The sequence below is a fragment of the Myzus persicae genome, unplaced genomic scaffold (genome assembly GCF_001856785.1).
Source record: "Myzus persicae strain clone G006 unplaced genomic scaffold, MPER_G0061.0, whole genome shotgun sequence".
Taxonomy (NCBI): Eukaryota; Metazoa; Arthropoda; class Insecta; order Hemiptera; family Aphididae; genus Myzus; species Myzus persicae.
This window is the reverse complement of record NW_019100581.1, coordinates 1082422-1094520: the sequence shown is the minus strand read 5'-3', so window position 1 is coordinate 1094520 and position 12099 is coordinate 1082422. Positions and strand designations below refer to the sequence as shown.

At 31.6% G+C, this 12099-nt stretch overlaps 1 protein-coding gene across 10 annotated transcripts in view; it reads left to right on the top strand.

Annotated features, from left to right (window-relative positions):
- Window positions 1–12099, top strand: part of LOC111034544 (regulating synaptic membrane exocytosis protein 2) — a 34944-nt gene that overhangs the window by 16199 nt on the left and 6646 nt on the right. Inside the window, exons 4-17 of one of the 10 annotated variants that reach the window (XM_022315828.1) lie at window positions 673–1018; window positions 2378–2547; window positions 5071–5299; window positions 6442–6600; window positions 6683–6700; window positions 6817–6965; window positions 7034–7408; window positions 7481–7659; window positions 7720–7843; window positions 7923–8222; window positions 8283–8566; window positions 8845–9413; window positions 9475–9615; window positions 10143–10302. In XM_022315828.1, coding sequence (XP_022171520.1) covers window positions 673–1018; window positions 2378–2547; window positions 5071–5299; window positions 6442–6600; window positions 6683–6700; window positions 6817–6965; window positions 7034–7408; window positions 7481–7659; window positions 7720–7843; window positions 7923–8222; window positions 8283–8566; window positions 8845–9413; window positions 9475–9615; window positions 10143–10302 — 3203 coding nt within the window. Of the gene's footprint in view, window positions 1–672; window positions 1019–1966; window positions 2029–2377; window positions 2548–5070; window positions 5300–6441; window positions 6601–6682; window positions 6701–6816; window positions 6966–7033; window positions 7409–7480; window positions 7660–7719; window positions 7844–7919; window positions 8223–8282; window positions 8567–8844; window positions 9414–9474; window positions 9616–10142; window positions 10303–11001; window positions 11138–12099 lie in introns of all 10 variants that reach the window. The other 9 variants (XM_022315874.1, XM_022315855.1, XM_022315849.1 and 6 more) reach the window with 9 other exon arrangements.

The window sequence follows — 12099 nt, the reverse complement described above, 5'->3', positions numbered from 1 at the left end:
TCCTATTCTAAGCTAACTTTTATAATTGTGAAAAAATGTCTTATTTAGTTTGAGAAACAAACTAGTTAGTAATTGACTATTTTTAATGTCTGTCGTCTTTAATGTCCTTAATTTTCCCCAGTGGCATATTCGAGGTCGAAATAGTTTTCTAATATATTTTATGTGTGTTGTATATATGAGTTCAAATATCATGTTAAATATCAAAAGAAATAGTATTTTATTATTATTATATACATATGAGTGATGTGGGTACCCAGTATACCTACCCGGCTACGCTCTGCTCTACTGGCCATTTTTTTTCACATAAAATAATAATTTATAAAAAAATACGTGTTAAATTTGTTCTAAATGTTCAATAATTCTAATTTGACATTTTTTAAAAAGTTCTTTGCCTCAGATTAAAATAAATAAAATATTTTAAGAGTTGTCATTAAATAAGCTAACAACGCTGAAGACTAAGTTGATAATAAATATGAAATGTATTCGTTGTTTAAATCGACCAATAAAATAAAATTAGCTTAGCCAATTAGAGCGTTCAAACCCACTTACCGGTGATATCCGCTATAGGCATACCTTATACATCCTTTCCACTACCTCTTACAGCACTCACCTATCGAGTGCCAAGCATGACCATCGATCACCTTGACATACCTTAAACTTTGTCTGTTTCAGGGCCACGACGATTACTATCGTGGCGGTCAGCTGGAAGGGGTGTCACACAGGACCGGAACCGGCAACCAGTCGTCCAGGTCTTCGCACCACCAGCCCCCGCTGCATCAGTTCGGTCCGGCTGCGGTGGACTGTAAACAGTCGCTGATGGGGGGTCGTGGAGGTCCCGGTGGCGTACCGGTGCGCAAGCACAAAAGGCCGGGGAATACGATGCCCCCCGAACGGCTACACCAGCAGCATCAACAGCATCAGCACCAGCACCAACGCATCAGTTTTTCCAGCTCTGAGGAGGAGGAGTTGAGGTCCACGTCCGAGTGCACCAGCTGTGACGAGCACGAAAGCGAAAAAGGTAAGCCGTTCATCGATCGCGCCAAATCGCGTGTACCAATAATCATATAATGTAATGTTATAGTATTATATTGTAGATATATATATAATTATATTATATACAGTATGCTCTATTTAACCAGCCACACTACAAAAACTCCTTTCTCAGTAAATTGCTATGGAAAAAATACTGTTTTGTATATTTTGAACTATTTAAAGTATCTGTAACACAAAAAATCTATTTTTAAATTTTTTTTTTAAAATGACAGTCAATATATTTTTAATCCATAGGAGGAAACTTATTCTAAAATTATAGATGTATTACCACCTATTATAAAATTTAAAATACATAGGCTGTTTATTGTTATAAATGTTTAGAATTAAAAAGTAGTAAAAATAATAATTATTTCTGAAAAAAATGTATCATCCTACAAATTAGAAAAACTGATTTTTTTTTGATAATGGTTATCGGCTTGAATAATATTAGTGTGACTAGTTAAATGGAACACACTTATATAATATTATTATTATTATACACACGGTTTATACGATGCATACTGACCGCCATGAACTAAGTCGTCAGTAACGCATGCGTAAAACTGCGGACACTTCTTCGGCGCGTAAATTCGTAAACGTCATAGGTATACCTGAAATATATTTAATATATTTTGGTACACATAAATAGGCAAAGATAAATTTCGAATACGGTTTAAATTGTTTCCAAATGTTGGCTCTTTTTTTATTAAACCAACTACGCTAGTACCCTTTTTTGGATGAATCATTTTTTGTATTTTTTACAATTATTAACGTTATTCGTTTGTTCTTCGATAACCCGCCCCCTTCCTTCTCATCATCACGTCAATACTCTAGATTTCTTCTACGCGAACAAGTTTGGAGTAGGCGGGGATACGGTGCGAATGTAATTCGTCGCAAACACTATAGTAATGTTATTGATTGAACTGACGTACAGGTGACGCAGAGAGTAATGCGGGAGAAGACCAGACTTATAAACATTCAATGACATTATCATCGGTAGGTTTTGTCATTTGTAAAGATCGTTTTTAATTTTAATTTTTTTTTTGTATTCAATAACGATTTTTCTACATCGTTGTGTTCAATTTTTTTGTTTTTGTGATTTTATTAAATAATTTTATTTTTGGTTTTGGTGTTGGATGAGATTGTTTTGTTTAAATTTGTGTTTTTTAAATTTTGATTTTTTTTCATTATGGCGTTACCCAGCAAACATGCATGCGTCGTGACACTCTTTGACCCTCTTGACTTTAAACATATTTATGTATTATTTATTGCGCTCTATTATTATGGTTGGGGCTCTTGAGTCTGGGCGGTTTGAGGTTAGGGGTGACATTGTGTTGTCATTTAGCAATTTACCGCAAGATGGGTACCATTAATGGACCGAGGCGAAAGAAAACTGTGCGGTTCGACCACCGACACCATCAAACGACACAACAAACGTCCAAAGACTCCGGATTTGACACCGGCAGCTCGATATTCACGTCCAATGACGACCCAATATACCTCGGCGACATTAAGGTACTAAAATGCATTAAGCATTGAATTAAAACATAAAAAACAAAATAACACAATAAAGTAGAATTTTTTTTAAAGGCAAAATTGAAAAGCCTTTATTTCATAGGTACAATGTACATGTACGTTATATATTATATATATTATTATAGTATAGCAATGCCGGGCTGCATAAACAATTATTAAACATTTAATTAATTAATAGTGAACTAATTGACATTATTAGCGGCCCGTAATTGGTCCGTCATTATATTTTAGTGAACCTTAAATGTTTAATATACTTTAATTTGTATGCAATTTGGCATTAGTTATCACTTGTCGATTACTAGTTTGCTAACATTCTTATAATGTTGAAAATCAAATTTTCACTATGTCGAAATAGTTGTATACCTATGATTGATTATAAACACCAATAGGAACGCGTTCATGAATCATGACACACAATAAAAGTTCAATTCCACTGTTCGGGAAAATCGTTTGAAATTTGAATACAGTCAAAATTATGTTTTCTGATCATTTTACCACTCTGTAAAGCTAAATTAATAGTGTAAAAACGAATAAAAATATTAGTAACGTGATTGAGAGTACACAACCATCCACGGTTCCTGGATGGGCGACCACAAAAAAAAGAAACTCTCCACCCATACACGAGTTTCCAATAGTCGTATACCAACTCTACCGTAACTATTCTTACAATAGCCAATAGCATTCAAATGTCTATGTTTCTGTAGGATAATTTTTAAAAAAATGTATATATTTGTGTTCAACTGAATTTTGGAATATGAAATGATATTGTCTCCATCTGTTATTACATTTGTAACTAATTGAATACTATTTTCTTCAAAATATCAAGTTGTACTTATGTATAGATTTTTTATGTATAATTAATTGATTTAGTAAACATTATAGATTAGTATTTAATATATTTTATAAAACATTTTAGTTATTATTTAAAAATTTACTTTTATTATGATATATTATATATATATTTGATAATATATTTTATAATCGGCATTTGAAGCGGTAGAAGTAAAATGTATGTTTATTGTTATTAAAAAATGTTAAAATAGTTTCTTAGATAGATCCCATTTATACATGTTTAAGTTATTTGTATCAGGTAAATTAATTCTTATCACATAAATGTAACATAATTTCAATCGCAAACGTAAAATTGTATTATAATAATACAATTTACTTATCTTTTTATAAAACTAATTGTAATAAGAAGGTAAGACAGACTTAATTCAAATGTACAACGGGAATTTATTTCATAAAATTCATTATCAAAGTGTGTCCATTTTTATTACCTGTATCAAGTGTTAATTAGTAAGTTTTTAAAAACATTATAAATTATAAAACACATCAAGACAATTATATGAAATATCCATTGAATTTCATTCAAATATACTTAGGTACCAGAAACAATTTTTACACATTGCTAACTGCTTTTTTGAATGTACCTTATTATTTGTTGTATTTTGCATGAGTATTGTGTATTTTTATTTCTATAGTTGAGCATGCTATTTAAAAAAAATATTATTGGTAGTTCAATGATTGAAGTTATAATTATATATAGAACTTGATGTAACATAATATCTAATTGTAACAAAACATTGCTGAGGTATACTTTATACTATGATATTATAACCTATTATAACAATATAATGTATTTATGAAGTTAAAGAACAATTAAATTTTTAATATTTTTAGAAATATTAAGACTTATATTTTTAACGAATGGAACAAATAGCTCATAAAAAGAAATTAATATAAAATCTATGATGTATACTTTTGTTGAACCGTGATTTTTTCTATTTTATCTATTTCTTTTTGCTCGTAGGTTATTTTTTAGTAATTTATTTTTCTGATCATCCCATTTATTCGCTACATTTTCATTCATTCAATTTAAGTATTGTATATTTATTATTAATTTACGATTTGCAACAAAACGTTGTTCAATTTCTTTGTTCTTAGTGTTGATACTCAATTTAATTTTAAAATACTTATTAATAAAATATACAATGTGAAAAATTAGATTATAAATTGATTTTTAAATTTTCTCAATTTATTATAAAAAATAAACAGATTCTTCTACTCTCTATTCCGATATTATCAGCGTAAGGGTAATACACAAACTATTGAATCGTTACCCTCCACTCACATACGTTGCCAAACGATTAACTGTTTACGAAATTATTGAATGTACAAATATTGATGGATTTACTTGTTTCTTTGATTATCGATTGTGGATCTTAATTTCGGTTTAAACAATAGAATTTTTTCACTGGTTCAAAAAAAAAAAAAATATCTAGGTGATTCATACTTGTCAGTTGAAGTTTGAATTTTCTTGTTTTATACACAAAAACACGCAGACACAAACACACTTAGTTCACTATACCAATACTTTGATAAAATTAAATATTATACATATGAAAAAATCAAAGAAATCAGTGCTATGTTAAGTTACGATTAGATAGAATCTGACGCATGTTGCCGACATGCAGGGGCTAATGCTGATTCTGTTTGCAGCAACCGATGTCGTGGCAACGGAGTCCCGATAACAAGTTCTTGATAGGTCATATGGTGCTTAACAAGTCTGTTTGGGAGACCCCGATCAGCCCGTCTTCCAGCGCGGCCGCCATGTTGGGCCTGAAAATCACCGGCGGAAAATTCCTGTCGGCCACCGGAAGGAGATGCGCGATTATCGATCGCGTCCGGAAAGGCAGTACAGCTGACATGGAGGGAAATTTGAAACCGGGTTAGTGGGACACACGGCGTCTGCTGCTTCTCTTCTCCATCCACCTTCGCTCCTTTTTCCGTCCCCTGTCGGTTAAAGAATCAAAAGCATAATAATGAAAATTCCATTCGCAAAAAAAATTAAAGGTGGTTCTCAGACTTCACACGACTCGTGCCAATTTTTGTACATAATTTAACACATATATTTTTACACTTACAATTACTTAAGGTTATTGATACATAATATGATAGAAGTTATATTCAAATCACATTTCTTTCTTTGTAGTCTGTAGATTATACAAAGTGAAATTAAGATTAATTAACTTTTCCCTGTTTTTGTTAATTGTAATGTATTATAGATAACTGTTATATTATGACATCAGCACAGTTCAACTTTAGACATGACATATACATTTATGAAATACAATTAATAATTATGCATTTCTAACATTTATAAGAATAATTTTAATAACTATTTTACATCGATCAAATCAAACATTTTTGTAGTAGATTACGTTTTTAAATTGTTTTATAAAATTGTTTATAACTTATTGGACGTGAAAATTAGTTTTAGTTTATCCAATTTCATTTAAATACAAATAATTTTCGAAATAGCTACTTTGTTTAAAAGAAATGATAATTTAGAACAAGGATATATTGATCATTGATTAAAAAAAACTGTTTTTTAAGACTGCAGATAATATAATTTGCTATATATCAGAAGAAAACCTATTAAAATAACAATTTATAAAAAATTTAGTGGTATAAAATATTCAAACTTGTATATATGATTTAATTACATTAGTTAGCTGTATATTTTTAGTTTAGATTGAGTAAAATACAGTGAATTGAATTTATTAAGTATATTTAAATTTATATTATGGTTTTAAATGAAGTGTTATATTTAATATGGGTCTATAATTTAAATGTTATCATAAAGTCATCTGTCATAATCAGGGGCCAAAATAACAAAAAATAAATAAATACATAGTGTTATTTAATACAAATTTAGTATTGTATGATTTATTTTAAGAAAATAATGTGATGGTTAATTGTAGTTTACAGTTATTTATATTAGACAAAAATATAAACTATATAATATTCATAATTTAAACTATTCAAAATGTATATAATTTTTAATATTTTATCCATCCATAATAACAGGAGACGAGGTGTTGGAATGGAATGGTTGTCTATTGCAAGGAAAAACACAAAAAGAAGTCTCAGACATCATTTCAGAATCAAAACATTTGCCACAAATCGAGCTCAAAGTGTCCAGATCAATACTTCCGAGAAGAGCAAGTTATGGCACTCCAACTAAAGGTATACATTTTAAGGAGGTACTATTATAGTCCCTATTATAATACCTATATTGATTAATGATGCCTGTTTCATTTGCTTTCAGCTAAAACGAGTTCAATGGGTTAGCGCGATTTCAAACCGCCCTACTGATGCCCCTGACCCCCATTAGATTTATAAAAATTGAATTATAAAGAACTATAAAATTACAAAAGCAATAAATATTAATATTTTTTTCAGGTTTATATGATCTGCGTAAAGATAAACCTTATGTAATGGTTACTTCACCGGGTAGCCCTGAACATTTGGCTTCAAATCCAGCCCGGGTATTAAGGGCTTCCAAAAGTGTTAGTGGACCGAATAGTTTACACGTCGGAGGGAAGATACAGGTAACTATAATAAATCAAATATAATGTTTAAGTACTGACCTTGTTATTATTTTGTATGGGTGCTTTAGGTCAAATTAGGTTTTGACCCTCAATCACTGAAGTTGGTCGTAACTATAATGGCCGCTTCAAATCTGTTACCACGGTCTGATGGTTCACCAAGATCAGCATACGCCAAAGTATGCCTTTTACCGGATACAAGTGAAAAATCCAAACGAAGGACTAAAACGATAATGAATTCCACTGATCCTAAATGGAACCAAAATTTTTCATTTACAACTATGAGAAGGTCGGATTTGAAGTTTAAAGTTCTTCAAATTTCGTTATGGGATTATGATAACAATCCCACTAATCAGTTTCTTGGAGAGGTACTGATAGAGTTGGGACTAAAAAAATTAGAAAACTTGGCAGAATGGTATCCATTGACTGCACATCAAGAAATTACTGTATGTTTTAAATACATTTATTTTATTTGCAATATATTATTGTTTAATATCTTTAAAAAAACACATTGACAGGGAGAAGGAGGTATTACAATAGGTGATTATGATATGGAATACTCAGGAGAGCACTTGTCTCCACCATCTACATTATCTCGACAATCAGATTCAGATGCTTCAGATGTTGATGATTGCTGTAGCGGACGACGAGTTGGAGCTGACGGCGCGTCTATAAGTAGCCTTGGTAGCTCTATAAGGTAAAGTCCGACATATAACTTAACATTATATCTTTAAATAAATAAAAAATCAATTTTTAGCCCACCACCCGATTATGATCATTTGGATCGGAGAAAAAGTCGTAGGGATATGTCACCATTACAAAAGTCATACGTGTATGGCACTACAATTGAAAAAAAATATGGATACGAAGTCAGTTTAAAAGTAAATACGGACATTAAAATATGGGTATTTATAAATTGTATACATTATTAATAATATTAAAATTATAAATGTATAGCAGCAACCCGTACCAATTCGATCTACAACAAGTGTTAGTCATAGATCGAGATCTGCTGCACCGACTGATTCTCCTAGCCAACATTCCAGATCGCGTTCGAAAAGTCCGACCATGCTCTCCGACAGAAGAAGTTTATCTCCCCCAGACTATAGGTATCCTGGAGGTATTCAGAGCTATAGGCAGGGTCCTGCAAGGTTCTTAGCTAGGTCAGCAACAGCAACACCTACATCCACTCCCAAAAAACGTCAACTCCCCCAAATTCCAGGAACTATGCCTTCTTCTTTAGATGAACGAATTCCATATGTAAGTTTTTAAATAAGTTCTATTTATATTATTTAAATGTATACAATTTCAATTTTTTAGTACTTTGATGACCAAACGTCATCGGTTCGAAGAAGAACGAGACAAATGCAGCCTCGAAGAATTCAAAGTAGAACAGGAGGCCTTGGTAGATTGCACCATTATGGTGGATTAAGTGATAGTGATATACCTATGCAACAACTTCGATCCTTGACACCTCCACATGTTAGAGGATCAATGATGTCTAGAGGAGAAACTGGAGATACTTGTGATATTGATGATAGCGATAGTGTTATCAGCAGTGCTTTATCTACTCAATCTGAACAGCCCAGATCGACGAGATTTTGGTAAAGAAAACAAGATTGTCTAATCAGGATGTTAAGTTTACATTCTTCGTAAACAACCAAAGTTAGAATTTATGTATTGTGTTAGAATCATTACTCATCTATTTTTTTATACATTTAGATTTCTGATATTTCAAAGTGGCATATTGTGCGTGTAAACGTTCCTTAAATAGAGTACATTTGTTACATCGGCTCGAAAATTTATTAGTATTTTTCACATACATATTGATGAATGAGATGATATCTGAAAATCTCACACCAATGTGTTTTGTCTTTTGCAGCTGCTGCAACGCCACCGATTACCGCTACCCATCAACGTCACATTCACCCAGCTGTAGTTTTAGTAAAAGTAGTAGCAAGCGTGATAGTATACATTTGTACCGTTATAATTCATTTCCTGCTGATTATTTTTTACTCCATCCGATAGACAATAGACCGGTCTTAACGGAAAATTCTCCGACTGAAAACCCTAAACCATTAAAAAAAACACGATTTAATTTGAATCATCTTGATAACCATGATCCTCTTTATGATTCCGATTCCGGGTTGGATATGCTAGGTTTTCAATCACCTACAGAGAGGCAAAAATCCCGTAGGAAAAGAAACCTGACTCTAGATTTAGGCGAATCAGTGTTAGACGTAGTGGGTAGCTATAGTGGCGCTGCTGTAGCGTTTAGTTATGCTTTAACCGACCCTTTAAATGCTATTGTCCATGGCAGTGATTATGGAGCGTCGCACAGTAGATCTGGATCACAACAATCTCCCGTCATGGCGCCAACGACCGATAGCAAAAGGGCTCAATTTTCACGGAGCCTGTCTAATGCTGATGTACAGACAGATAATATAACCGGTACGGTTATAGTAAAAGTAGCATTTTATTTTATTGTTAAATCTGTGGTGTCTGTTTTTAGATTCTGGTAGTTCAGGAAAACGAAGAGGTGATTCGTCTTCCTTAACAGAAAGTGCCGGTAAAAGCTCAGCTTCTGGGACCAACTCTTCCACTTCCGGTATGGGCAAAAAAAGCGCATCAGCTTCTCAATTATCAGCAACCGGTGAGTGGTACTCTCAAAAAAGAATCTTTTACCACTCCATGACTAAATATGTTTGAGACAATTCTAGTTTTCCTTAATAAACATGAACAAACAGGATTGTGAATTCCTTAAATAAACCAATAAAATCATAAAGACTTTATTTTGCTAAAATCGTTTTACCGGGCAATTTACTGATCTCGGGTATATCTTTTGATTAATTATTTCAAATTTTCGTTACAATTTATTTGTAAAACGTGACAAAGTTTAGAAATTATTTAGACACTACTTATATTTTAGAACTATTTATCAGGTAGTTTGAATATATATTTTTTTGAAACTTACGAGTTAATTTGTACTATTGCCAATCCAAAGATTAATTATGTTTATAATGATTTGATACTTTTTTTATTAAAATGTTTATTTTTCTTACAGTTTATTAATATTTCCAGAATAGTAGATTTTTTATACAATTTGTATTTTAATAGTTATGATTATTTCCCAAATTCATTTTTCGTAGTAAAATTACTAATTTTGGGCTGGATTTAAAGGGCGCAAGCGTAGGTTAGGTTTTGGTTCGAAAGGAAAATCTTCGTTTACGGTGCACAGAAGTGAAGAAGTGCTGCCTGGGGCAAGTCGCCCCCTCGTCAAACAGCCGTCCAGCGTTTCTAGTGACGGTGAAGCATCCCAAGACGGCGAAAGGTTAATAATGTATGATATTTGTAATTTTTTATGACAAAAAAACTTAAAAAAATTATAACTATAAAACCACGGAGATATTGATGGTATCCTGGATGAAGACCAAACATGGTAAAAGTCAAAGAAGCCTGTGTATATTGTCGTTTTGGTTTGATGATTTTCAAAAAAAAAAAGAAGTTTGCCTTTTGCATGGGGATTGGATCATCACTCGTGTACATATAATTTTTGTTGTAGAATGTTTGTGCAAACTCTGAACATATTTATGAAAAGATAACATCGTCGCTAGAAATATTCAATACAGTTATTTTCATGGAAAATAATAAACAGACGCTTGTAAATATTGCGAATTACAAACACCCCGGCTACGTCTATTGGTATTGGAACATTTTCAGTCATTGTAGACAACCAATAGTCGTATTCCGGTTAGATGATCTTTCGTATTTTTCACTTAGTCATATATCAATACTTTAGGAGTTCGTGCATAGTTGTAGAATGCTTTATTACGATACATAATGAAGTATGGTTTTTCCACACGTACAAATTTTATTGTAAACTGTATAAACGGTGTGTATAAAAATATATGGAAAAAAATATGCGCCGGTATCACCTGAATCCTATAGCAGATCACTGTGATAAATCCTAATTATTAGTAAACTCCAATCTCAATTTAATTTTTTCGGATATTGTTTTATTTGATTGATTGTTGGATAGAAGGAAGGAGCTCGAAAGGGAAACGCGGTTCAGGTGGCGGAGGCGGTGGCGCCCAACCGAATTTTAAGCGGTCCCAAGAGGTGGCCCCGGGCAGACAAGCAAGCCTCACCAGTCTTTCTAGCGATTGTCCAAGCTCGTAAGTAATCCTAATTCTCTCCCAAGTCATCCAAATACATCAATTTATCTCTATTTTGGCCTGTGTGTTTATTTTTAGCTTAAAATTCTTCTCTTATTGCACGTTAATACTTTCTGTACGCAATTAATACTATAAAAACGGGTCGAATATAAAATAATAGAAAAAAAAAAAAATAATAATAAATCCTTCACTGTATTAGTTGAATTAAAAAAAAAAATTATTTCGGATTTTCAAGAAGTCCCGTTTGTTATTTGAATTATAGGACAATTATTTTGTGTTAAACCTAATATAGTAACATTAAGCAATGTTATTATTTTATATGATATTCAATTTTATCCCTCGGTATACTTATGAGTACCTTTATTATAAAAATATGCTAGAATTGTATGCTGAAATTTCATTGGGTACTTAGCAGCAAACTATTTTAGTTAAAAATAATATTATCTCATTAGTGGGTTTACATTTATTTATTTAAGTATAAGGTCAATTTAGTAATAATTTATGTTTTTAATATATTTCAAATTGAGTAGATGTTAAATTATTGCACCAATATTTCACTTAAATTCATAATAGTTACCAAGCTTAAGATAAATGCTTTGAAATTCTTCATTGTTTATTATCAATTAATGTATGTGTTTTGTGTTACATTAATACTTGTACAAGTGTACAACACATCAACATATTTTTGTTTAATTTAATATACTTGTTTGAAGAAAATTCTTCAATTCCTATATATTTAATTAGAATACCTACGTAATTTACAAAGTATTGAACAATTATTTGTAGGTTCTTATTAAATGTATTTATTGAATAATATAGTTTATATAATGCATTATACACTTCATTTGATAATTCATTAAGTAGGTTAGACTGGTTAGAGTAATCATTATATGCAAATTATATGTTATACAATATTATCACCAAAATATGATACAAATTTGTCTAACTAAGTTGCATTATTT